This window comes from Heptranchias perlo, chromosome 5 (assembly GCF_035084215.1).
Source record: "Heptranchias perlo isolate sHepPer1 chromosome 5, sHepPer1.hap1, whole genome shotgun sequence".
NCBI lineage: Eukaryota > Metazoa > Chordata > Chondrichthyes > Hexanchiformes > Hexanchidae > Heptranchias > Heptranchias perlo.
Genome location: NC_090329.1, coordinates 118,109,526 through 118,136,418, shown reverse-complemented (window position 1 = coordinate 118,136,418; position 26,893 = coordinate 118,109,526). Strand labels below are relative to the sequence as shown.

The 26,893-nt window shown below is 43.6% G+C and overlaps 1 protein-coding gene across 2 annotated transcripts in view; it reads left to right on the top strand.

Moving 5' to 3' along the window:
• anapc1 (anaphase promoting complex subunit 1) overlaps positions 1–26,893 on the top strand; it is a 168,698-nt gene that overhangs the window by 15,450 nt on the left and 126,355 nt on the right. For both annotated transcript variants that reach the window (XM_067985100.1, XM_067985099.1), the window contains exons 9-18: positions 2,178–2,404; positions 5,106–5,315; positions 7,554–7,649; positions 8,316–8,406; positions 12,847–12,912; positions 16,334–16,471; positions 22,735–22,875; positions 24,670–24,730; positions 24,918–25,105; positions 26,575–26,649. In XM_067985100.1, the coding sequence (XP_067841201.1) occupies positions 2,178–2,404; positions 5,106–5,315; positions 7,554–7,649; positions 8,316–8,406; positions 12,847–12,912; positions 16,334–16,471; positions 22,735–22,875; positions 24,670–24,730; positions 24,918–25,105; positions 26,575–26,649 (1,293 nt within the window). The remainder of the gene's footprint in view (positions 1–2,177; positions 2,405–5,105; positions 5,316–7,553; positions 7,650–8,315; positions 8,407–12,846; positions 12,913–16,333; positions 16,472–22,734; positions 22,876–24,669; positions 24,731–24,917; positions 25,106–26,574; positions 26,650–26,893) is intronic.

Genomic DNA, 26,893 nt, shown 5'->3' with positions numbered 1-26,893 from the left:
TACTTTGCAGAGTTTTTTTAAACATTTATTCTTACTCCTCCTATTTTGTTAACTTCTGGTTTGAGAACAGCAGCTACAGGGATTCTGTAGTAGTTTTCTAGGGGTTCACGGTAGTGGGGATGCACAGAGCTTGTGAGGTTACTAATGTTCGATTATAAAATCAGAGAAAAAAATTAACAACTTGCTTTTACTTAGCATAGAAAACGTATCCCAAGGGGCTTCGTGGAGGCTTGAGATGCTGAACCTAAGAAGGAGGTATTAAGAGGGCGACTAAAGGCTTGGTCAAAGCAGTAGCTTTTAAGGAGGCTCTTACAGAGGAGAGGGAGGTGAAGAGACGAACAAACATATGAAATGGACGGGCAGGAAAAGATTCGCTGGTCCATGAAGCCTGCCCCATGCTCTTGATGGCCGGAGCATCATGACAAAACACTTCTTGTTTCCCTCCCCCACTGCCCCACCCTCCCCTCCCTGTAACCATGTAATCTCCTGGGAGAGGCAAAAAAAAGGGAGAGACAGGGGTTTACGGAGGGAATTCCCGAGAGCATCTTAAGCAGCTAGATTGAGGTAATTATCCTTCAAGCTGCTGCTCTCAGGAGGAGCCCTCCGCATGTTGGTCTAAGATGCGGTTACTGCAGATTGGAATGGGCACCAACTTTCCCAGATGAGTCCCACTCTGCAGGGCAATAACACAGTGGAGCATGTTCCACTGTCACTGCCCAGCTTGCTTGCTCCTGGTTAGTAATGGAAACCTGTGATTAATGCCACATCAAAGGCTACTACACAAAAAAAAGCTCATGGTGTAGGGGGTAACATATTAGCTAATCAATCCTTTATCCAAGCTAACAGGAAACAGAGAGTCGGCATAAATGGGTCATTTTCAGGTTGGCAAGATGCACCGAGTGGAGTGCCACAGGGATCAGTGCTTGGGCCTCAACTATTTACAATCTATATCAATGACTTGGATGAAGGGACCGAATGTATGGTTGCTAAATTTGCTGATGACACAAAGATAGGTTGGAAAGTAAGTTGTGAAGAGGACATAAGGAGTCTGCAAAGGGATATAGATAGGATAACTGAGTGGCAGATGGAGTATAATGTGGGAAAATGTGAACTTGACCACTTTGGCAGGAGGAGTATAAAAGCAGTATATTTAAATGGCGAGAGATTGCAGAGCTCTGAGGTACAGAGGGATCTGGGTGCCCTAGTACATGAATCACAAAAAGTTAGTATGCAGGTACAGCAAGTGATTAGGAAGGCAAAAGGAATGTTGTCATTTATTGCAAGGGGAATGGAATATAAAAGTAGAGATGTTTTGCTACAGTTATACAGGGCATTGATGAGACCACATCTAGAATACTGTGTGCAGTTTTGGTCTCCTTATTGAAGAAAGGACATAATTGCGTTGGAGGTGGTTCAGAGAAGGTTCACTTGACTGATTCCTGGGATGAGGGGATTATCTTATGAGGAAAGGTTGGACACGTTGGGCCTGTATACACTAGAGTTTAGAAGAATGAGAGGTGATCTTATTGAAGGAGATAGATATATTTCTTAATGCTAAAGGGATCAAGGGATATGGGGAAAAAGTGGGAACAGGGTACTGAGTTAGACGATTAGCCGTGATCATTTTGAACGGCAGAGCAGGCCCGAAGGGCCGAATGGCCTACTCTTGCTCCTATTTTCTATGTTTCCATGAAACATATAAGACCCTGAGGGGATGAGAAGAGGGAGATGCTGAGAGGATGTTTCCCCTTTGGGAGAGATTAGAACGAGGGGCCACAGTTTAAAAATAAGGGGTCTCCCATTTAAGACTGAGATGAGGAGAAATTTTTTATCTCAGAGGGTCGTGAGTCTGTGGAACTTCCTTCCTGAGAGAGCAGTGGAGGCAGGGTCATTAAATATTTTTAAGGTTGAGTTAGATAGATTCCTGATTAACAAGGGAGTGAAAGGTTATAGTAGGTAGACGGGAAAGTAGGGTTGAGGTCACAATCAGATCAGCCATGATCTTATCAAATGGCAGAGCAGGCTCGAGGGGCCGAATGGCCTACTCCTGCTCTTAATTCGTATGTTCGTATGTAAATAATGTAACATTATCCAACAAGCTGGCCTTTGCCTTGTCCTAATATATATTTGCCCTACTTCTTAATGCCTGGCATTAATTCTTCTATTTCTCCCGACAGGAGCAAAACACAGTTCTAAGGTATCCAGGCTCGTCAGGCACTCCTCAGCAGATTGCCACCAGCAGCTCTCTGACTGCCCACCTCAGGAGCGTCTCAAAGGGAGAGTCACCTACAGCGTCTCCGTTCCAAAACTTCTCCTCCTTTCCGAGCCAGAACAGATCCACGGTCTCTCCTGGTGCACACTCCCGCTCTCATTCTCCTTCCATTTCAAACATGGCGGCCCTGAGGTTAGCAAACTCAATAGTTTCATTAAACATTTGGAGAAAAAAAATATTGCAGCATCAAATGAATTCTACATTAGTGTGAGCACAGTAAATAGTTGCGCTGTTCATTGCAAAAACAAAAGAAATCATTTTGGTTCTTCTGACGTTAGTAACATTGGGGAAGGGAATTTGACAGTCTGTTGGGGTCCTAGTTGTCCTACTAAAAAGAGAAAGTGATGCTATTGGGTTGGGGGATCGTCACAACATTGTGTGAGTTTATGAGACAGTATATTTCCTATATAAGTTTGTGTGCGTAATTGCTTGACTTTCCAAGTTGTGTAAACGTGGAGATTTCGACTGCCATGTCTCCCACCAGCCGAGGGCTTCGCGTGTGTTTCACCCGTGGCCTGCACCCTCTTGCTGGGGCCATTTTCCCTTATTTTCTCCCCTTGCCATGCCCACAAGTGGCTCAAGCTCAGCCTTGGCCTTAGTTTGCACCCTCTTCCTGTACCTGCCATGCTCACACCAGTCTATGGGCCCCGACAACATCCCGGCTGTAGTATTGAAGACTTGTGCTCCAGAACTAGCTGCGCCTCTAGCCAAGCTGTTCCAGTGCAGCTACAACACTGGCATTTACCCGACAACGTGGAAAATTGCTCAGGTATGTCCTGTCCACAAAAAGCAGGGCAAATCCAATCCGGCCAATTACCGCCCCATCAGTCTACTCTCAATCATCAGCAAAGTGATGGAAGTTGTCGTCGACAGTGCTATCAAGTGGCACTTACTCACCAATAATCTGCTCACCGATGCTCAGTTTGGGTTCCGCCAGGACCACTCGGCTCCAGACCTCATTACAGCCTTGGTCCAAACATGGACAAAAGAGCTGAATTCCAGAGGTGAGATGAGAGTGACTGCCCTTGACATCAAGGCAGCATTTGACCGAGTGTGGCACCAAGGAGCCCGAGTAAAATTGAGGCCAATCATCTCAGCCCCAGGGCCTTGCTGCAGGAATTCCTCAGGGCAGTGTCCTAGGCCCAACCATCTTCAGCTGCTTCATCAATGACCTTCCCTCCACCATAAGGTCAGAAGTGGGATGTTCGCTGATGATTGCACAGTATTCAGTTCCATTCGCAACCCCTCAGATAATGAAGCAGTCCGAGCCCGCATGTAGCAAGACCTGGACAACATTCAGGCTTGGGCTGATAAGTGGCAAGTAACATTTGCGCCAGACAAGTGCCAGGCAATGACCATCTCCAACAAGAGAGAGTCTAACCACCTCCCCATGACATTCAATGGCATTACCATCGCCGAATCCCCCACCATCAACATCCTGGGGGTCACCATTGACCAGAAACTTAACTGGACCAGCCATATAAATACTGTGGCTACAAGAGCAGGTCAGAGGCTGGGTATTCTGCGGCGAGTGACTCACCTGACTCCCCAAAGCCTTACCACCATCTACAAGGCACAAGTCAAGAGTGTGATGGAATACTCTCCACTTGCTTGGATGAGTGCAGCTCCAACAACACTCAAGAAGCTCAACACCATCCAGGACAAAGCAGCCCGCTTGATTGGCACCCCATCCACCACCCTAAACATTCACTCCCTTCATCACCGGTGCACAGTGGCTGCAGTGTGTACCATCCATAGGATGCACTGCAGCAACTCGCAAAGGCTTCTTCGACAGCACCTCCCAAACCTGCGACCTCTACCACCTAGAAGGACAAGGGCAGCAGGCACATTGGAACAACACCACCTGCACGTTCCCCTCCAAATCACACACCATCCCGACTTGGAATATATCGCTGTTCCTTCATCGTCGCTGGGTCAAAATCCTGGAACTCCCTTCCTAACAGCACTATGGGAGAACCTTCACCACACGGACTGCAGCGGTTCAAGAAGGTGGCTCACCACCACCTTCTCAAGGGCAATTAGGGATGGGCAATAAATGCCGGCCTCACCAGCGACGCCCACATCCCATGAACGAATTTTTTTTTAAAAAGCCTCAAACCATTCGGCCACATACTGCACCCAGTCCCATCCCCAGCCTCTGCCCAGGGTATTAACTCGTTAATATAAAACACTTAACCTTTCGCTCTCTGTTTTACTACCTCCTCTCTCTTTCCCCCCCTCCCCACCCCCGACTTTTGTTTTCTCCACAACATTTACTTGTAAGCACTTTTCTTTGTGATCCCAGCTTTCCCCATTTTAAAAAAATTCCAGGAGTTTTCTATATTGGTGACTAATCTACCCTCCTACCTGCTTGAGGCACAGCACATAACTCCGGTACTAACATCCTCCAGAAGGCACTATATGGACAAACACCGTTTACCTCCCAAATTCTGCACAAGAACTGGCTATTTTTACCAAAGTCGGGCAATAACCGAGAAAGAAGAACCCTGCATCCTTCATATTCCAAGTGGGACACTTAAACCTAATTTTGCTCAGCTCTGCCTGTTACTTATTTCATCGATTCCCACCAACTCATCTCTTTTTAATGAGCGTCCGACCTCTCCTAAATATCCTGAACTTTTCTGCCTGGCAGAAAAAAGCACCATAGCTCCAATGCAGAGAGCAAAGATTCCTTCTCTGCATTAGTGCTCCAAATCAGCAGCTTGCGCTCCATTAATGGTACCCGTTGGACACGCAGTGCCAGATTTTTGTGTAGTTTTTTACTCTCCCTGTCTCGTGCGTGTATAATTTTGTTGCACTTTCTCCTTTCCAGTCGCTCTCATTCCCCGTCCCTGGGAAGTTCAGCGTTCTCTGGCGTGCAGCGATTCAACTTATCAACCTACACCCCGTCTCCGAAGCGTGGTCGAAATTCCCACTCCCCGAACAGTACTCTGAGTGACTCCTTGATGGTGCCTGAAACGGAGCCGGTCATTCCGGAGCTGTGCCTTGATCACTTGTGGACAGAAATCTTGCTCAACATGAGGTCAGAGCCGAGGGTATTTGTAATGAGAAGCAGGCTTTTTTTTTCTCGAATATTTGAGTTAGTATCAGTCCAGAAAGAAAAATCCAAGGCGACGTTTAGAGACGCAACCATTTCTGTCACCTCCTGGAGTTTGTACAGCTGATGCTGCACTCGCAGGTGCTTTTCCCTCAATAAATTATGTATATTGTTTCTTTTCCATTCGTTTTTTTTTGGTCCTTTCATGTGCTGAGGAGAAGAGAGGTCCGGTGATCTCCTCTGAGACCTAAGCCAGTGCCGCGCTGTAACCAACCGCAGGGTATGTGCGTGAACCAGGACGATTTGCCGTCAAATGCCTCTCGCGCTCCCTGTACGTGGAAAACAACAGGCGTCCGCTTGGCATTCCTGCACTGGCAAAGATGACAGTGGCCTTGCGCCATCTGGGGAATTATGGGCATGAACTGGCATCTGATCAGCTTGCAGTGTGAAGCTAGACTCTTCAGCCAGTGGAAACAGCCTCTACCCTGTCAAGCCCCCTCAGAATCTTATATGTTTCAATGAAATCACCTCTCATTCTTCTAAACCCCAGAGAGTATAGGCCCATTCTACTCAACTGAAGTATGGAAAGGATTTAAGACTGGAGTGTTGTAAACCCAGAGCATGTGTATTCTTGGGGCAAAGCACTCTTTTAGTTAATTAACTTCCATTATAAATCTAGATGCCATATGTTGTACAACCTCACTTGTCATATAGTGCAGAATACTACAGGAGAAAAACTCTTAAGTTCATGTCGCACTGTAATAAAAGATACAAACGACCAGAAAAATTGTGTGGGAAAGCCCTGAAAAAAATGACAAAACATGTTAATATAATTTTAAACACATCTTCGGGGTATGTCGTCAGTTTGGATTTCGATCCTGTAGTCGATGGTCTGATTCAGATCCCTCATGTGAGTTCTCAGTCATGTAGCACACCCTCAGCTGTTGTATTTTCTCTCTAATCACGTGAAACAAAATAACATGGAGTTCATTTTACCGTAGGCAACATGCTAGGAATGCCCAGCAGTGCATCGTTCGTTGTGACACCAAAGTAACCAGACCCGCATGTCCCAGGTTTGATTCGAGGTCTGTGCCAAGTTGGTTGATCTCAGCCGGTGCAGCAGTAAAGATGCTGCAAGTGGGCTCCGATCCCCCTGGGCGAGAGAGCAAAAAAATAAATCCGCTGTGGTTCGTGCTCCAGATTTATCTCTAGTGACCCCCTGCTCCAACTCCCGTTCACCCATCACCCCTGAGCTCACTGACTTACATTGGCTGCCGGTCTGTCAACGCCTCGATTTTTAAAATTCTCATCCTTGTTTTCAAATCCCTCCACGGCCTCGCCCCTCCCTGTCTCTGCAACCTCCTCCAGCCCTACAACCCTCCGAGATCTCTGCGCTCCTCCAATCCTGGCCTCTTGCACGTCCCCGATTTTAATCGCTCCACCGTGGACGGCCGTGCCTTCAGCTGCCTAGGCCCAAAGCTCTGGAATTCCCTCCCTAAACCTCTCCGCCTCTCTCTCCTTTTTAAGGTGTTCCTCAAAACCTACCTCTGACCAAGCTTTTGGTCACCTGGCCTAATATCACCTTTTGGCTCGGTATCAAATTTTATCTGATTACGCTCCTGTGAAGCACCTTGGGACATTATACTATTGTAAAGGTGCAATATAAATGCAAGTTGTTGTTGTTGCCCATGCCTACGTGTGAACGTTGGGCAAGATCATGAACAGACTCAGCTGTGATATCGTTTGGGGTCAAAAAAAAATCACCCGTCAATACTTGCTGACCAGGCTCAAACATGGAGAATGGCCACTTGGGTGAGGTAGCGTGGAGTTTTCACTACCTGTGGGTTCATATCCGGAAGAGGCAGGGATTTTAGAGAGGAGGGAAAATTGGAAGAAAAAAAAAACGTGTTGCTCTGGACAAAAAATAATAAAATAAAGAAATGGGCCACAGGTCGGTCAGCATCTCGGAGCATAGGAACAGGAGTAGGCCATTCAGCCCTTCCGCCATTCAATTAGATCACGATCTGTACCTCAACTCCATTTTACCCGCCTTGGTTCTGTAACCCTTGATACCCTTACCTAACAAGCATCCGAAAGGTCAACGTTTCGGGGAGAACTCTTCACCGGAACCACAGGGAGTAATCTCTCTCCAGCAACACCGAGCCATTGCAGTACACCTGTGCGCGTTTCGCAAACCTCAAGTGTTGACTTCTTTCTTCGTAGAGAAAAGAATTCTCAGGCCACAAAAGTATTTATTACCAGTGATCTCTGCGGTCAGAAGTTTTTATGTTACTTGGTGGAGTCTCGCCATCAGCTGCGGTAAGTGTGTCCACTGAAAACCTAAGTTACAAAACAAAGATGTTTAGGTTAAAAGCTGAAATATAACTGAGTTTAACTGTATAGCTTTATTTATAATTGATTTATACAGAACAATAAGTGTTTGGATTGAGTTTTTGTAAGATTTAACTTGGGGATTCAGATACATAACTCACTCCCGGCCACATTACTTTCCGTAATCCAGCGGCACCTGATTTTTGCCCTGTTCATAATTTTATAGAAGTTGAAAGTGAGGAATGTTCATTCAAGCTCTATGCAAAAAATATGATTTGTTGTCCATCGATCATGAGAGAAAATCACGTGGGGACTGCACTTCAGTAAATTTTATACACTTGTGTGCAGCCATTTTTTTGTCAAGCAGGCGGGAAGGTCCATTTGTAAATGGAAGGAGCTGGCTATTAGCGCAGAGTGACTGCTGTCATGCTCTGATTTCACATCCTTGTGATCACACATTCTAACCGTAGTTTTTAAATCTGATGAAATTTAGATTTAAGATTTTATAATTTATTTTAAATCGAGTTGATAAGATGACTACCTGGTAAAAATGGTGTGGTGGTTTGGCTAGGCAGTTGGTTGCATATTCAGTGTTTGGAAATGCAGGTCACCTGGAAACCTTTGCACTGATAGATCTGCTTAAATCCTAAACAGATGTGTGAAATTTGAAGAAAGCAATGACTTGACTCAGCTGATTTTTGGAACAGTTACTGTCATACAAGCGAAGGATGCTGCCCCTGTGGAGGTGAGCTGTGTTTTAAACCCTGCTGCTTCTCATACAGAACGTGTAATGAGGTACATTAAAAAGAGCTGCTTGCATTATCATTGGTGATGTAACTGCTGATTGCAATTCTATTGGCAATGCACCCTCCAAATTTAAAATCAGAGTGTTATTTAGATCATTTAATTTTAAAGTTTAGTATTACTTCAGTTATCTTGTTGGACTAATTACTCCCGTACTCCTGCAGCTCGACCCTGTTTCTGTATATCGCTTGACGAGGTCTTTTCAGTTAGTGCTTCACAATAATGTTTTTTAAATTGTGGAATGGAGATGCAATAAATTTTTGGCAGATTGCGCACAGTTCTGGTCTCCATGTTATAGAAAGGATATAGAGGAATTGGAGAGGGTGTAAAAAAGATTTACAAGGATGATACCAGAACATAAGATCATAAGAAATAGGAGCAGGAGTCGGCCATATGGCCCCTTGATCCTGCTCCGCCATTCAATAAGATCATGGCTGATCTTCGACCTCAACTCCACTTTCCTGCCCGATCCCAATATCCCTTGATTCCCCTAGAGTCCAGAAATCTATCCATCTCAGCCTTGAATTTATTTAATGACTCAGCATTCACAGCCCTCTGGGGTAGAGAATTCCAAAGATTCACAAACCTCCGTGTGAAGAAATTCCTCCTCATCTCAGTCTTGAATGGCCGACCCCTTATCCTGTGACTATACCCCCTAGTTCTAGACACTCTAGCCAGGGGAAACAATCTCTCAGCATCTACCCTGTCAAGCCCTCTCATAATCTTATATATTTCAATGAGATCACCTCTCATTCTTCTAAACTCCAGAGAGTATAGGCCCATTCTACTCAACCTCTCCTCATAGGACAACCCTCTGATCCCAGGAATTAATCTAGTGAACCTTCGTTGCACCGCCTCCAAGGCAAGTATATCATTCCTTAGATAAGGAAACTAAAACTGTACACAGTACTCCGGGTGAGGTCTCACTAAAGCCCTGTACAACTCTAGTAAGACTTCCTTACTCTTACACTCCAACCCCCCTTGCAATAAAGGCCAACATGCCATTTGCTTTCCGAATTGCCTGCTGTACCTGCATACTAACTTTTTGTGTTTCTTGTACGAGGACACCCAAATCCCTCTGAGCGCCAACATTTAATAGTTTGTCACCATTTAAAAAAAATTCTGTTCTTCGAATCTTCCTACCAAAGTGAATAACCTCACATTTCCCCATATTATACTCCATCTGCCTGCCCACTCACTTAATCTATCTATATCCCTTTGCAGTCTCTTTGTTTCCTCCTCACAGCTTACTTTCCCACCTAGCTTTGTATCGTCAGCAAACTTGGATACATTACACTCGGTCCCTTCATCCAAGTGATTAATATAGATTGTAAATAGCTGAGGCCCAAGCACTGATCCTTGCAGCACCCCACTAGTTACACTTGCCAGCCTGAGAATGACCCGTTTATCTCTAATCTCTTTTCTGTTCTTTAACCAATCCTCTATCCATGCTAATATATTCCCCCCAACCCATGAGCCCTTATCTTGTGTAACAACCTTTTATGTGGCACCTTATCGAATGCCTTTTGAAAATCCAAATATACGACATCCACTGGTTCCCCTTTATCTACCCTGCTCGTTACATCTTCATAAAACACTAATGAATTTGTCAAACATGATTTCCCTTTCATAAAACCATGTTGACTCTGCCTAATCATATTATGATTTTCTAAGTGCCCTGTTACGACTTCCTTAATAATGGATTCCAGCATTTTCCCGATGACCGATGTCAGGCTAACTTCCCTGTTTTCTCCTTCCTTCCTTTCTTGAATAACGTGATAACATTTGCTACCTTCCAATCCGCTGGGACTGTTCCAGAATCTAGAGAATTTTGGAAGATCATACCCAATGTATCCACTATCTCTGCAGTCACCTCTTTTAGAATCCTAGGATGTGGGCCATTAAGTCCAGGGGATTTGTCAGCTTTTAGACCCATTAGTTTGTCCAGTACTTTTTTCTCTAGTGTTAATAATTGTTTTAAGTTCCTCACTTTCATTTATCCCTTGGTTCCCTACTATTTTTGGTATGTTTTTGTGTCTTCTACTGTGAAGACAGATGCAAGATATTTGTTTAACGCATCTGCCATTTCCTGATTCCCCATTATAATTCCTCCTGTCTCAGCCTCTAGGGGACCAATGTTTACTCTTGCTACTCTATTCCTTTTTACATACTTGTAGAAGTTCTTACAATCCATTTTTATATTTCTTGCTAGTTTACTTTCATATTCTATTTTCTCCCTTTTTATCAATTTTTTGGTTGTCCCTTGTTGGTTTCTAAAACTCTCCCAATCCCCAGCCTTATTATTATTCTTGGCAACATTCTAGGCCTCTTCTTTCAATCTCATACTCTCCTCAAATTCTTTAGTTAGCCATGGATGGATCACTTTGAACTAAGAGGATGTACTTATCAGGAAAGGCTGAACAGGCTGGGGCTCTTTTCTCTAGAAAAGAGAAGTCTGAGGGGTGACCTGGTAAGAGGTCTTTAAAGATAATGAAAGGGTTTGATAGGGTGAATGTAGAGAAAATGTTCCCACTTGTGGGGGAGTCCAAAACTAGAGGTCACAAATATAAAATAGTCGCTAATAAATCCAATAGGGAACTCAGGAGAAACTTCTTTACCCAAAGAGTGGTAAGAATGTGGAACTCGCTACCACAAGGAGTGGTTGAGGCAAATAGCATAGATGCATTTTAAGGGGAAGCTGGATAAGCACATGAGGGAGAAAGGAATAGAAGGATATGCTGATAGGGCTAAATGAAGTAGGGAGGGAGGAGGCTCGTGTGGAGCACAAATGTTGGCATAGACCAGTTGGGCCAAATGGCCTGTTTCTGTGCTATAGTTTTGAAGTAACTCGATATGACCTCACTGTTATGTGTGGCTCCAGCTGACAGTGTGGAGGGAGGTGGAACTGGCTCAATTGGGGAATTTATTCACTAATTCACATTCACGAAGTGAGAATACATGTGGAAAATAAAAACTATACTCTGATTTATTTTTCTGATATCTTTTTTCCCCTCTAATTTTTGATCCAATACCATGGGGCTAATAGGATGGCAAATCTCAACCAGTCTCTACCAGTTGTGCAAGTGTATTGTGTAATGATGGCCTTTTGTTCCCCTCCCTTCTTTCCTACCACCTTCACTGTTAGGAGGTGCTGAGACTGCACCCAGTGCCCGTCCACAGTGATACAACCGTGAATGCCAGCTCAGGGAGTGAAACAGTCTTCCACTGCTCCATATCACAACTTGTTGGTCGTTACTGTGTCCTCTGTTACTGTGCTACCCTAATTTTAAAAAAAAGTGTGGAATTGATTTGCCATTTACAATGATTGCAGCAAGATGCAATGGCACATTTGCTGCTTGAGTATCAGGACCTGCAGTTAAAACTCATGGATGCCGTGCCAATGTTGGTTTCTGAGCAGGCGTGAGTGATAACAAATCACGTGTCCCAGTTATAAACTGCACAAGCTTCATTCTCTCAAATTATGGAGTCACCTGAACCCAATGATTGGATCCATTATTCTATGGAAAGGTTTGTTTTTCCCATTTAACATAGTGAAATAAACCATTTAGCACTGCAGTTCAAATTGTGCTCTATATATAAAAAAAATGCTTTCTGTATTGGCATCTGAGAAGCAATGACTGAAAATGAAATAGCCAACAAAAAACAGCACAGGTGATAAATAATAAAGCAGATTGGAATGTGCTTTCAGGGCACAACACATCATTGTTTTGTTGACATTGATGAATTGATGTTGTGGTTTGTAATGTTACTGAAGTATTACTAACTTAAAACATACAGCAGTCCATTTGTTATCCTGGAAACAACTGTCTATATATATATATTCTAGTATGTGGCTCTGATATTGTCAACATTTGTTTGAAATTTTCAGAATAGATTCCAACTACCCTATTGTGATGGGGTTAAATTAACGTGCTCAGTATACCTGCCCTAAAGGTTATATGATCTTCATCTAAAATTATCCTTGCTTTTTTTGCCTATTCCACCTGGGGACTTATTCAACCCAACCTCGCTCCCCTCAAAATCAGTGGTGAGATGAGGACAGAAGGAATTTGTTCCCAAACACCCACTCTCAGATTAGGGATGAGGGGGGTTGCAGGATATTAATTATTTTTTACCCATTGTGTGAACAGTGGACCCCAAGACACGGGCATGGTCCGCCTTTCCATATTTATATTCTCTACATGCTTTAACGGCCTCTTTTTCTTCTGTTTAATTTTTTTCCCCTAATATCCATTTTGAATTGCGCAGTTAATTGTAATGAGGCCGACTTTACAAATTATTTAGACTCCGAAAAATATAAAATCTTGGCATTAATTCTGCAACTTCAGACTGTTTTATTTCTCCCTTTTGTTTTGAACAGAGCGTCAACACAATGGTGGTCCTGGAGAGTAGCGGGAATCTGGTGCTATACACAGGTGTTATTCGGGTATGTTGCGACGATAATTTTACATTAGTAATTAATTCATAGGCTGCTGTGTTGAGTCACGCTGCCCAATACATCCTAAAAAAAAAAGTTTAAAACCAGATGAAGGATAGAACACTAGAGCCTGGTCTTCAGTTGCTTCCAAGCCTTTATTCACAGAGCTCACCCTTACACAGTGTGCACCCCCTATATAAGCTCCCTCCTATAAATGGATACAAGAGCGTCCCCAATTGATACCCACCACATGAATACAATAAACACTAATTGATATAAACCACATGGGTGCAATTAACACCAGAGAGGTTGTTTGGCAGTCATTAAGATATATCACACCGTTGAAAGTTAGTTTTGACCTTAAAAAGCCCAGCGTATCTTTTTTATGGTGAGATTAGTTCGTTTCCAGCTGGGCAGGAGAGCAAGTTCACACTGGTCCATTCATTCAGCCGGCGAGCTGTCCTTCCCGCGCAGGTTTCGGAGGAGCAGGCCAAATGTTAGAGCGATTTCCGGATTTCCATGTTTGACTGCGCATGTGCGCTCGCCTGTACTTGCTCTTCCGTTTGCCCTGAAATAACGGTGAGCCCTGTTAGCGTCACCATTATTTTATGAGCAGTTTCCGGGCCAATGTTTTGTGATATTTTGCATTACAAAGATGGGTGGAAAAGTAAGTTGTGAGGAGGACACAAAGTGTCTGCAAAGGGACAGAGACAGGTTAAGCAAGTGGGCAAAATGTGGGAAAATGTGAAGTCATCCACTTTGGTAGGAAGAATGAAAAAGCAAAATATTATATAAATGGAGAAAGACTTCTGAATGCTGCGGTACAGAGGGATTTGGATGTCCTCATACATGAAACACAAAATGTTAGCATACAGGTAATTGGGAAGTCAAGTGGAATATTGGCCTTTATTTCAAGGGGGATAGAGTATAAAAGCAGGGAAGTCTTGCTACAACTATACAGGATGCTGGTGAGATCACACCTAGAGTACTGCATACAGTTTTGGTCCCCTTATTTAAGGAAGGATATACTTGCATTGGAGGCGATTCAGAGAAGGTTCACCAAGTTGATTCCGGGTATGGAAGGGTTTTCTTATGAGGAAAGATTGAGCAGGTTGGGCCTATACTCACTGGAGTTTAGAAGAATGAGAGGAGATCTTATTGAAACATATAAGATTCCGAGGGGGTTTGACAGGGTAAATGCTGAGAGGATGTTTCCCCTCATAGGGGAATCTAGAACTGGGGGCATAGTCTCAGAATAAGGGGTTGCCCATTTAAGACGGAGATGAGGAGAAATTTCTTTGCTCAGAGGATTGTGAACCTTTGGAATTCTTTGCCCCAAAGAGCATGGAGGCTGAGTCATTGAATATATTCAAGGCTGAGTTAGACAAATTTTTGATCAGCAAGGGAGCCAAATAATATGGGGCACAGGCGGGAAAGTGGAGTTGAGGCCAGAATCAGATCAGCCATGATCTCGTTCGATGGCGGAGTAGGCTCAAAGGGCCAAATGGCCTAATCCTGCTCCTATCTCTTATGTTCTTATTAAACTTGTGCAAGGAGACCAGTTTATATGTGGTAGCTGGTGGATGGGGACATCATTAAACACAGATATCAGTGCACAAGTTGGTCGCATAATTCCTGAGGTACACAGTTTTCCACAGACTGTCCTCAGAATCGTTAAAAGCCACATTCAGAAACTTACCATCATCTTTCTGTTTTTACAAAATGTGACGATGTTATGATGGAGAATGGAATTCTCATTAAGGTTCCCTGAGTTGTAGGAGGAAGGAGGCAAAGAAGGGAAGAAACTTGATGCCCAGAGCAGGGAGATGTCAGTGTTGTGTATGTTTGGAGAAAGGCGACGTGGTCGTGATGATGGTGGATGTTCATTTATGGTATGGGCTCTTGATATAAATTCAGGGAGCCTGTGTGAAAACAGCAACATGTAAATCGGAGCGGCAGTACTGGAACGTAAGCTGTCATATCTGGAATAAGTACTGAGGTTCTGGGAATGGGATCAAGGTAAAGACTGGGTTAAAAATCCAAAACGCGCTTCGTTCTTGAACTGGTTGTCGATGGTTCAGGACAGATTTATGTTTCTTATGGTTTTTGGTTTTTTCTCCTCTTTCAAGCCATGGACTTTCTTAAGCCAAAAGGAGAAGTGCAGGTGGCCTGAATGGAGCCAAGGGTTGACGCAGCTTATTTAGCTAGCTGGCAGCGAACAACAGCAGCCTGCAGAAGATTCCCCATCCAACTCTCCTTTTTTAAAAAATTTTTTTATTCGTTCACGGGATGTGGGCGTCGCTGGCGAGGCCGGCATTTATTGCCCGTCCCGAATTGCCCTCGAGAAGGTGGTGGTGAGCCGCCGCCTTGAACTGCTGCAGTCTCTGTGGTGAAGGTTCTCCCACAGTGCTGTTAGGAAGGGAGTTCCAGGATTTTGACCCAGCGACAATGAAGGAACGGCTCCCCCTTATTGAAAGGTGTCTGCCCTCCCATCAGCGTGCCTAAGACCAGTAACTCACCAGAAATGGCGCTGCTTGACCTCCCCAGCGTGATGCACCGCTGCCCTCTGCCTTAGTTATTTTTCTTCTGCAATTTGCCTGTTTCTCGCAACAAAAAAAAATCCTGTTAATTTTCTCCCCTCCTTCTACCCCCCCACTTCAGGACTTTCACTCCTTGCTGGAGTACCAATCCATGGTTGCTATGGTACCTCGCTCAAGTGTCCATTAATCATGCGTGAATCTTGGCGATCAGTGTTGGCAGGCTATTTGACTGCAGGGAGTGTCGCTGCTGAGCCTGGTTCTGTCCCCGTCTTGCATTCTGATGGTGTATGCATGCATGTGTCACTGGCGAGCAGTCAAGCAGGAGCAGCAAGGATGGTGGGGATTGTGGTGTGAAATGTGAAAGTGCAGACTTGCAGTACAACCAATTGTAGTGTGATTGATTGGATTGCCTAAACCGATGGAAGAGGACAGCCACACTTGACGAAATAGGATTTTGCTGGACCGCCAATTCCTATTCAAGTGGGTGCCCCTGGATGCACTGGAAACAGTGCAGTGACCTGCACATGGCGAAGCAGGTCCGAGGGACTGTATGGCCCACTCCTCCTATTTCTTATGTTCTGCCCAAAATATTGAAAGCAGCCTGACCCTGGGATTTCCAACTGAGTCAATGCCACTGGCCTAGGATTGCTCCCTCTCCCCAGGAATTTTAGAGCTGGTGTTTTACCTATAAAACCATATTTATGTAAGGTCAGTAAGTGCTGCTCCTTATTACATTAGTTTGCTAGGCGTCCTCTGTTTTCCTTAGCTACATGCTACAAGCCTGGTGGAATTTTCCAAGAATGCCACTATTGTTTACGTATTTGTGAATGAATATGCACATTGAAAGGACAGGGAAACTGTAAGGTGTATAATTCTGTTTCTTTTTAAAGGTAGGAAAGGTGTTCATTGCTGGACTTCCAACTCCATCATTATCTGTGTCCAACCCAATGCCACGACCAAGCACTCCCTTGGGCAGTGTTAGCACCCCAGCTAGGCCTTCAAGCAGGCACCCTGGAGCGCTGGATGAGGTAGGAGGCTATATCAATTTGTTCTTCCAGATGTCGCTTAATGCCGCTCTTCTCAGACACCTTACGATTCCAGGAAGAATTCTGCCTGTTTCAGAAAATGACCAATGTTAATAGTTTCGTTCTGGGTCATGTATCAGCTTGTAGTGTAGAAATAGAACAGTACTATTCTGTATCATGTTTTCCAATTTTCTGCTGTTCTCTCACTGGTCCAACTCCCTAGCCGCCTCCTTTCAGACAAGCGGCATTATCAAGTTAGCTGCTACGAGTAGCTAAATAGAGAATAATGGTGTTTCCGGAAACTTTTTTTTATTGTACTGTTGATAAGAACATAAGAAGTAGGAGCAGGAGTAGGCCATACGGCCCCTTGAGCCTGCTGTACCATTCAGTAAGATCATGGCTGATCTTCGACTTCAACTCCACTTTCCCGCCCTATTCGCATATCCCTTGATTCCCTTATTGTCCAACTATCTATCAATCTCTGTCTTGGACATATTCAACGACTGAGCATCCACAGCCCTCTGGGGTAGAGAGTTCTAAAGATTCACAATCCTCTGAGTGAAGAAATTTTCCCTCACCTCGGTCCTAAATGGCCGACCCCTCATCCTGAGGCTATGCCCCCTAGTTCTAGACTCTCCAGCCAGGGGAAACAGCCTCTCAGCATCTACCCTGTCAAGCCCTCTCATAATCTTATATGTTTCAATGAGATTGATGATGGGAACAGTATCTGTATAGTGCAGTACGCACCCAGCAGGCTCAGGTTATACTGCTGACTGTGCCTCCTAATGGATGATGCACTTCCCCAGCCAGGAGAGAAGTTTGTCCATGGGACACGATGGGCCGAATGACCTCCTTCTATGCCATAAATTTTCTATGATTCTATGTTGGCTTCAACATGCGAAGGAGTCAGATGACTTGCATCATTTCTGAGTATTACCGAATCTCTAATGTTCGTACTCCGAAAACACATTGCAGCGGTGCTGAGCTGGTAGTATAATAGCAGCCTTTGACACTCAAATATCTAAATAATAATAATAATACAAAAAAACCCAGCAATTTATTAGATGCGCGTTGTTATTTCAACTTGTAACACGGCAAGTTTTCCAGTAGTCAAGTACTGCAGTAGTATTTTTTTCCAGATGGCACGTGTTACTTGTGGTTCTTGACAGTAAAATACTTCTCTATGAGGAACAATCATTATTTTGCAAACCACGGTTTAAGGCAAAGAATTCATTGGCAGAGTGTTGTGAGGAAATAATTAAAAATAACTTCCCAGAAATGCTAGGGAACCAAGGGACTAGTGAGAAGGAGGAATTAAAGGAAATTAGTATTTGTTAAAAAAAAAAATAGTGCTGGAGAAATTAATGGGACTGAAAGCCGATAAATCCCCAGGGCCTGATAATCTGCATCCCAGAGTACTAAAAGAGGTAGCCATGGAAACAGTGGATGCGTTGGTTGTCATCTTCCAAAATTCTATAGATTATGGATCAGTTCCTACAGATTGGAGGGTGGCAAATGTAACCCCACTATTTAAAAAAGGAGGGAGAGAGAAAACAGGGAACTACAGACCGGTTAGCCTATAATCAGTAGTAAGGAAAATGCTAGAGTATTATAAAGGATGTGATAACAGGACACTTAGAAAATATCAATGGGATTCGACAAAGTCAGCATGGGTTTATGAAAGGGAAATCATGTTTTACAAACGTACTGGAGTTTTTTGAGGATGTATCTGGTAGAATAGATAAGGGAGAACCAGTGGATGTGGTTTATTTGGATTTTCAGAAGGCCTTTGATAAAGTCCCACATAAAAGGTTAGTGTGCAAAATTAAAGCACATGGGATTGGTGTTAATATACTGGCACGGATTGAAAATTGGTAAACAGACAGGAAACAGAGAGTAGGAATAAATGGTTCTTTTTCAGGGTGGCAGGCAGTGACTAGTGGGGTACCGCAGAGATCAGTGCTTGGGCCCCAGCTATTCACAATATATATCAATGATTTGGATGAGGGAACCAAATTGTAATATTTCCAAGTTTGCTGACAACACAAAACTAGGTGGGATTGTGAGTTGTGAGGAGGATGCAAAGAGGCTTCAAGGCGATTCAGACAAGTTGAATGAGTGGGCAAATACATGGCAGATGCAGTATAACTAAACTAGAGTGGCAGGGGGATGGGAACCTGAGCGGGGAGTCAGAAGGGAATAAAGTTGAGAGCAGCAAGAGAGGGGAAGACCCACAATACAAATAGTACAAACAGTTGTTCAAGAACGAGTGAAAGGGAAAAGCGTAGAGCAGCGGAAAGAAAGTGTACTTTAGGCACGACAGATAAAATAAAAACTAGAAGGCATAAGGCGATTAACCCAGCATCAAAGCTGTGGCAGGGGGTTGGGAACCTGAGCAGGGAGACAGAGGAAAGAGTGTCAGGAAGGGACAGAAAGTATGGAGTAAAAGGTAAAGTGTTAAAAAAGGAAAAAGCAGGAACTAAGTGTCACAAAACATATTTGAAAGTTCTTTATCTGAATGCACGTAGCATTCGTAACAAAATGGACGAGTTAACGGCACAAATAACGACGTATGGGTATGATCTTGTGGCCATTACAGAAACATGGCTGCAGGGTGACAACGACTGGGAATTAAATATGCCAGGGTATTTAACTATCAGGAAGGAAGGGGAGGTGGGGTGGCTATGATAATAAAGGAAGGAATCACTGTAATACAGAGATATGATATTGGGACAAAGGATCAGGATAATGAAACAGTTTGGGTAGAGATAAGGAATAATAAGGGGAAAAAAACACTCGTGGGCGTAGTATATAGGCCTCCTAATAGTTGCAACTCTGCTGGAAGAAATATTAATCAGGAAATAGTCGGGGCATGCAATAAGGGAACAGCTATAATTATGGGGGATTTTAACTATCATATTAACTGGACAAATCAAATTGGGCAGGGTAGCCTTGAGGAAGAGTTTATTGAGTGTATTAGGGATGGATTTCTTGAGCAGTATGTAACTGATCCTACAAGGGGGCAGGCAACCTTGGACCTGGTCCTGTGTAATGAGCCAGGATTAATTAATAATGTCCTAGTTAAGGATCCCCTTGGAATGAGTGACCATAACATGGTTACATTCCATATCCAATTAGCGGGTGAGAAGGTTGGTTCTCAAACAAGCGTACTGAGCTTGAATAAAGGAGACTAAGATGGTATGAGAGCGGAATTGATTAAAGTGGACTGGGAAAATAGATTAAAGGGTAAGACGGTACATGAGCAGTGGTGTTCATTCAAGGAGTTATTTTACAACTTTCAAAAAATATATATTCCACTGAGGAAAAAAGGGTGTAAAAGAAATGACAGCCATCCGGGGCTAAGTAAAGAAATTAAGGATAGTATCCGACTAAAAACAAGGACATATAAGGTAGCCAAACTTAGTGGGAGGATAGAAGATTGAGAAGTCTTCAAAAGACAGCAAAAAGTAACTAAAGGATTGATTAAGAAAGGGAAGATAGATTATGAAAATAAATTAGCAAAAAATATAAAAACAGATAGCAAGAGATTCTATCGTTATATAAAACGAAAAAGGATGGCTAAGGCAAACGTAGGTCCCTTCGAGAATGAGACCGGGAAATTAATGGTGGGAAATATGGAGATGGCAAAAATGCTGAACAAATATTTTGTTTCAGTCTTTACGGTAGAGGACACTAAGAATATCCCAACACTGGACAAACAGGGGGCTTGAGGGGGGGAGGAGCTAAATACGATTAAAATCACTAAGGAATTGGTACTCAGTAAATTAATGGGACTCAAGGCGGATGAATCCCCTGGACCTGATGGCTTACATCCGAGGGTCTTGAGGGAAGTGGCAGTAGGGATTGTGGATGCTTTGGCAATAATTTTCCAAAATTCTCTGGACTCGGCAAAGGTCCCGGCAGATTGGAAAACTGCCAATGTAACACCCTTATTTAAAAAGGGTAGTAGGCAGAAGGCTGGAAATTATAGACCAGTTAGCCTAACATCTGTGGTGGGTAAAATTTTGGAGTCTATTATTAAGGAGACAGTAACGGAACATTTGGATAAACATAATTTAATAGAACAAAGTCAGCATGGCTTTACGAAGGGGAAGTCATGTCTGACAAATTTGCTTGAGTTCTTTGAGAACATAACGTACAGGGTGGATAAAGGGGAACCAGTGGACGTAGTGTATTTAGACTTCCAGAAGGCATTCGACAAGGTGCCACATAAAAGATTATTGCTCAAGATAAAGAATCACTGGATTGGGGGTAATATTCTGGCATGGGTGGAGGATTGGTTATCCAACAGGAAGCAGAGAGTTGGGATAAATGGTTCATTCTCGGACTGGCAACCAGTAGCCAGTGGTGTTCCGCAGGGGTCGGTGCTGGGTCCCCAACTCTTTACAATCTATATTAACGATTTGGAGGAGGGGACCGAGTGTAACATATCAAAGTTTGCAGATGATACAAAGATGGGAGGGAAAGTAGAGAGTGAGGAGGACATAAAAAACCTACAAGGGGATATAGACAGGCTGGGTGAGTGGGCGGAGATTTGGCAGATGCAATACAATATTTGAAAATGTGAGGTTATGCACTTTGGCAGGAAAAATCAGAGAGCAAGTTATTATCTCAATGGCGAGAAACTGGAAAGTACTGCAGTACAAAGGGATCTGGGGGTCCTAGTGCAAGAAAATCAAAAAGTTCGTCTGCAGGTGCAGCAGGTGATCAAGAAGGCCAACGGAATGTTGGCTTTTATTGCTCGGGGGTTAGAATATAAAAACAGGGAGGTATTGCTGCAGTTATATAAGGTATTGGTGAGACCGCACCTGGAATACTGCATACAGTTTTGGTCTCCATACTTAAGAAAAGACATACTTGCTCTCGAGGCAGTACAAAGAAGGTTCACTCGGTTAATCCCGGGGATGAGGGGGCGGACATATGAGGAGAGGTTGAGTGGATTGGGACTCTACTCATTGGAGTTCAGAAGAATGAGAGGCGATCTTATTGAAACATATAAGATTGTGAAGGGGCTTGATCGGGTGGATGCGGTAAGGATGTTCCCAAGGATGGGTGAAACTAGAACTAGGGGGCATAATCTTAGAATAAGGGGCTGCTCTTTCAAAACTGAGATGAGGAGAAACTTCTTCACTCAGAGGGTAGTAGGTCTATGGAATTTGCTGCCCCAGGAAGCTGTGGAAGCTGCACCATTAAATAAATTTAAAACAGAAATCGACAGTTTCCTTGAAGTAAAGGGAATTAGGGGTTACGGGGAGCGGGCAGGAAATTGGACATGAATTTAGATTTGAGGTTCGGATCAGATCAGCCATGATCTTATTGAATGGCGGAGCAGACTCTTGGGGCCGATTGGCCTACTCCTGCTCCTATTTCTTATGTTCTTAATGTGGATAAATGTGTAGTTATCCACTTCGGAAGGAAAAACAGAAAGGCAGAGTATTATTTAAATGGTGATAGATTGGGGAATGTTGATGTACAAAGGGACCTGGGTGTCCTTGTGCAGCAGTCACTGAAAGCAAACATGCAGGTGCAGCAAGCAGTTAGGAAGGCAAATGGTATGTTGGCCTTCATTGCAAGAGGATTTGAGTACAGGAGCAAGGATGTCTTACTGCAGTTATACAGGGCCTTGGTGAGACCACACCTGGAATATTGTGTGCAGTTTTGGTCTCTTTACCTAAGAAAGGATATTCTTGCCATACAGGGAGTGCAGCGAAGGTTCACCAGACTGATCCCTGGGATGGCAGGACTGTCTTATGAGGAGAGATTGGGTCGACTCGGCCTGTATTCACTCGAGTTTAGAAGAATGAGAGGGGATCTCATTGAAACATATAAAATTCTGACTGGGCTCGACAGACTGGATGCAGGGAGGATGTTTCCCCTGGCTGGGGTGTCCAGAATGAGGGGTCACAGTCTCAGGATACGGGGTAGGACATTTAGGACTAAGATGAGGAGAAATTTCTTCACTCAGAGGCTGGTGAACCTGTGGAATTCTCTACCACAGAAGGCTGTGGAGGCCAAGTCACTGAATATATTTAAGAAGGAGCTAGATAGATTTCTTGACACAAAATGCATCAAAGGGTATGGGGAGAGAGCGGGAATATGGTATTGAGATGGATGATCAGCCATGATCATATTGAATGGCGGAGCAGGCTCGAAGGGCCGAATGGCCTACTCCTGCTCCTATTTTCTATGTTTCTACGTTTCTATGTAAATTATTAATTGGCGTCTTTTTTTAAAAAATCGCGTAGGCTGTGTGGCCCTCTCCGGTCCCTGAGCTGAGCGATTCCACGAAGATTCATGACTCGTCATACATGGACGACTGCACTTTCCAGCAGATTGGAACATACATTCACTCCCTGCGGGATCCTGTCCAAAACAGAGTTACCCTGGTAAGTTTGTGTTATGGAACTTGCTGGTGGAAGCATTGACATTCTAGAGTTTCCAGCATTGGTTGAGAAGTTTGTGAGCACTAGCTCTGCTTAGTATTTTCTTACAACAGCAAAGATAATATTGGAAACCAAAAGTGTGGGGCACAACGTATCGGAATCTCAACACCTTTCTGCCCCGGGGGTGCTGCTTGATGGGATTTTCGTTGATTATGTAACTGTGCTGTCCCTTAGCTACTCAGATCGGCTCAAGGACCTTGGTCCATTTACTTTAGTGTGGAGATGACGGTGATGGACTGGGGTTGACAATTGTAAACAATTTTACAACACCAAGTTATAGTCCAACAATTTTATTTGAAATTCACAAGCTTTCGGAGGCTTCCTCCTTCCTCAGGTGAATGTTGTGGAAAATTTTCCACAACATTCACCTGAGGAAGGAGGAAGCCTCCGAAAGCTTGTGAATTTCAAATAAAATTGTTGGACTGTAATTTGGTGTTGTAAAATTGTTTACAATTATTTACTTTAGAGCAGCGTAGACTTAGAGGTAACCTGATAGAGGTCTATAAAATAATGAAAGGGCTGGATAGTTTCCCTATTGATAAGACTATTCCAATTCAACAGATTGGGGGGGACCTGGTGACATGAGTTTAAACTGTGTAAGAGCAGGAATAGGCTGGATGTTAGACCGTTCTTTTTCCCCCCGAGAGTAGTGAGCCTCTGGAATACATTGCCGGCTGGTGTGGTGGGTGCTGACTCTCTGCCTTCAAGGGGGAGCTGGACCAGTTCCTTCGTGGGGCAGAGATCACATCATATGGACCGTAAGTGTCTTTATAGATAACACTTGGTCCATGTGATCTCCTGGACTGGTTTTGATTGCCCAAGGGGGGTCGCAGAGGAATTTTCCACAGTATATTTTCTATTATTGGCCCTGGGTTTTTGCCCTGGTTTTTTGCTTCTCCCAGGAGATTACACGGCTGTCGGGGAGGGAAGAAGTGTTGCCATGATGGTCCGGTCATCATGTGTGGGCAGGATTAATGGACCAGCTGGTCTTTTCCTGCCTGTCAATTTCTTGTATTTGTAGTGATGCAGTACATGCTGAATGACGGGGTGCGAGGGGGTGGAGAACGAGTACCACACACATTGCATAAAGGCTGCACACCCAGTTTAAACTGATTTTAACTTTTCTTCGCTTTTATAAAGTCCACCTAATGTAGAAAGAAAGAACTTGCATTTATATAGCGCCTTTCACGACCTCAGGACATCCCAAATCGCTTTACAGCCAATTAAGTACTTTTGAAGTGTAGTCACAGTTTTAATGTAGGAAATGTGGCAGCCAATTTGCCCAGATCCAACACACAGCAATGAAATACCAGATAAACTGTTTGTGATGTTGGTTGAGGGATAAATGTTGGCCAGGATAGTGGGAGAACTCCCCTGCTCTTCTTCTAAATAGTGCCATGGGATCTTTTACATCCACCTGAGAGGGCAGACGGGGCATCGGTTTAACGTCACATCGGAAAGATGGCACCTCCGACAATGCAGCACCTCCTCAGTCGTGCATAGAAGAGCCATTCTAGATTTTGTGCTCAAGTCTGTGGTGTGGGACCTGAACCTACAACCTTCTGACTCAGAGGCAAGAGTGCTGCCACTGAGCCACAGCTGACGTATTGCATGAAGGCCACACAGCCAGCTTAAACTGATTTTAACTTTATTTGCTTTTATAAAGTGTGCCTTATGTGTGTCTTCATACAGTGATTCTTTTTTTAATGTTGAGCATTTTGCTTTCTTTCTCTTCAGGAAATGAGTAATGGCAATTTGATTCGGATCACTACACCCGAAATAACTAACTCTCAATTGGGTGAGTGTTAACGAATCTTAATGTTACTCAATTAGAACTGTGTAGTTAAACACAATTAATTATATATAAAAATCACAGGATCTGTGGTTAGATTTATGATGAATTATAATGAATTTTGTTAATATTTCAATGAGCATTATGGACAAAGTTTTGACCAACAAAAATTTTTTTTTTAAACTTCCAACAGTGAAAAAATGCTTGCAAGCAGTAAGATATATCCTTCCAAAAGAGGTTGCGGTGCAAGTTTTAATTAAGTGGTATAACGCATACAATGCACCTGGAGGACCCAGTTATCATTCAGAGTGGAACATGTTTGTGACCTGCCTCATGAACATGATGGGCTACAGCACAGACCGACTCACGTGGACACGCAATGTAAGTACACTTTAGAAATGCGAGTGGCTTTCATTTTGGGGAGGGGGACAGATGTTGAAAAGCACACGTTTTTGATGCTGGATCTTAATGCAGTACAAATGTTGCTAAAAATGTTTTCGAAATGCAGTAGAACCTTGATTTTCCGCAAGCCCATTATCTGTCACAAATTTTGTGGAAGTCGGCGCTTGTGATTGGAGGGGGGGAGAAAAGACTTAAATTTCCATAGCGCCTTTCATGACCTCAGGACATCCCAAAGTTACCCCAATGAAGTACAGGAAGGCCGGATCCAATGAAGTTCAGGGAAGGCAGGATTAACTATTATCTAATTGCTGCTTGTGGGATCTTGCTCTGTGCAAGGTGGCCACCACCATTTGCCTAAACAACCACGGACTGCATTTGATTGTGTGGGCAACACCTCGATGCCTTTCAGAGAGAATTGTAGGCATGCTCTATAAATGCAAGTCTTTCTGATCCCAATTGTGCAAAGTATTGAGCCGTTTACTTTCCACCAGAGCTGAGGTTTTTGTTTTATTTGATGGGAGTGAGAGAAGTGAAGTATTTCCCCATGAGGAGGAAGAAGGAGGAAGGAAAAGCCTCACTGGCTGCATAATTTCTGGTCTATACCCAGCCCGTCACCTCCCTGAGGCCCAGTCCAGCAGTGTTGTCATTGGCTTTGGAGCAGTTTGCTAAAAAGAAAGATTTACATTGACGCACTTACCACCTCAGATGGGGATAATGCATCGTGCAGCAAAATAAAACTTGAATTATTAAAATAGGAAACCATGCACATCTTTATTAAAGTAAAAAGGAAAAAACTTTTTCTGCTGGTCGGTGAGTTGGTAACGAGAGGATATATATCTAAAATCGTCAGAGGGAAGGGAAAGATTGGGAGAATTTTTTTTTAAAACAGTGGGTTGTTAATTCTCGTGGGAATTACACATTTTATCAGTGAAGCAGAATCCATAATTGCTATTTGAAGCGAGTTGAAAAAGAAAAATTTAAAAGGATGTGGGGAAAGGGCAGGGAAATGCGACTAAGTGGATAGCTCTATCAGAGAGCCGACTCGGGCACGATGGGCTGAATGACCTCCTTCTGTGCTGTAAAATTAAAAGATTATATAACATTGCATGTAAAAGTTAAAACTTTGACTGTTTATTGAAAAGCTTTTCTGATAAGATTGGAACGCACGATACCACAAGTTTGCATCAATACGAAGAGGTATGTAAGTGTAGACTTGCCCGCAAGTATACTTCTTTGGTGGATGCATTTTGTATATTTCTCAGAGTATGTTAAAGGGGAAAAAAAAACTTGCATTTATAAAGTGCCCTCTTCACATCATTGGAATATCTCAAAGTGCTTCACACAGTTAATTACTTTTGGATTGTCGTGACTGTTGCAAATGAGTCTAAAACAGTTGTGCTGTTTTTTAAAAAAAGCACTGCTGATAAAATGTGCTTTAATTCACGCAGCTTGATTTGGAAGGGTCGCTGTCCCCTGTGATTGCTGCCAAAAAAGCCAGGCCTTCGGAATTTGGCTCGGATGAGGTAAGGAAATTATTCCATAAATGTTTCAACAGGAAATAATTTAAACTATTGTTTTGCTGGGGAGAGGTATTCCCATTGCATCTGAATTGTTTGCACTTGAAGGGTGCAGTAGCCTCGTAGTTCTGATACTGGACCGGCAACCCAGAGGTCATGAATTCAAATCAGGCCATATGGCAATTAACCTGGTCATTTGTGGGCTTGCATCAGATTGTTGCAAAAACCCAGCCGGTTCATTAATATCCTT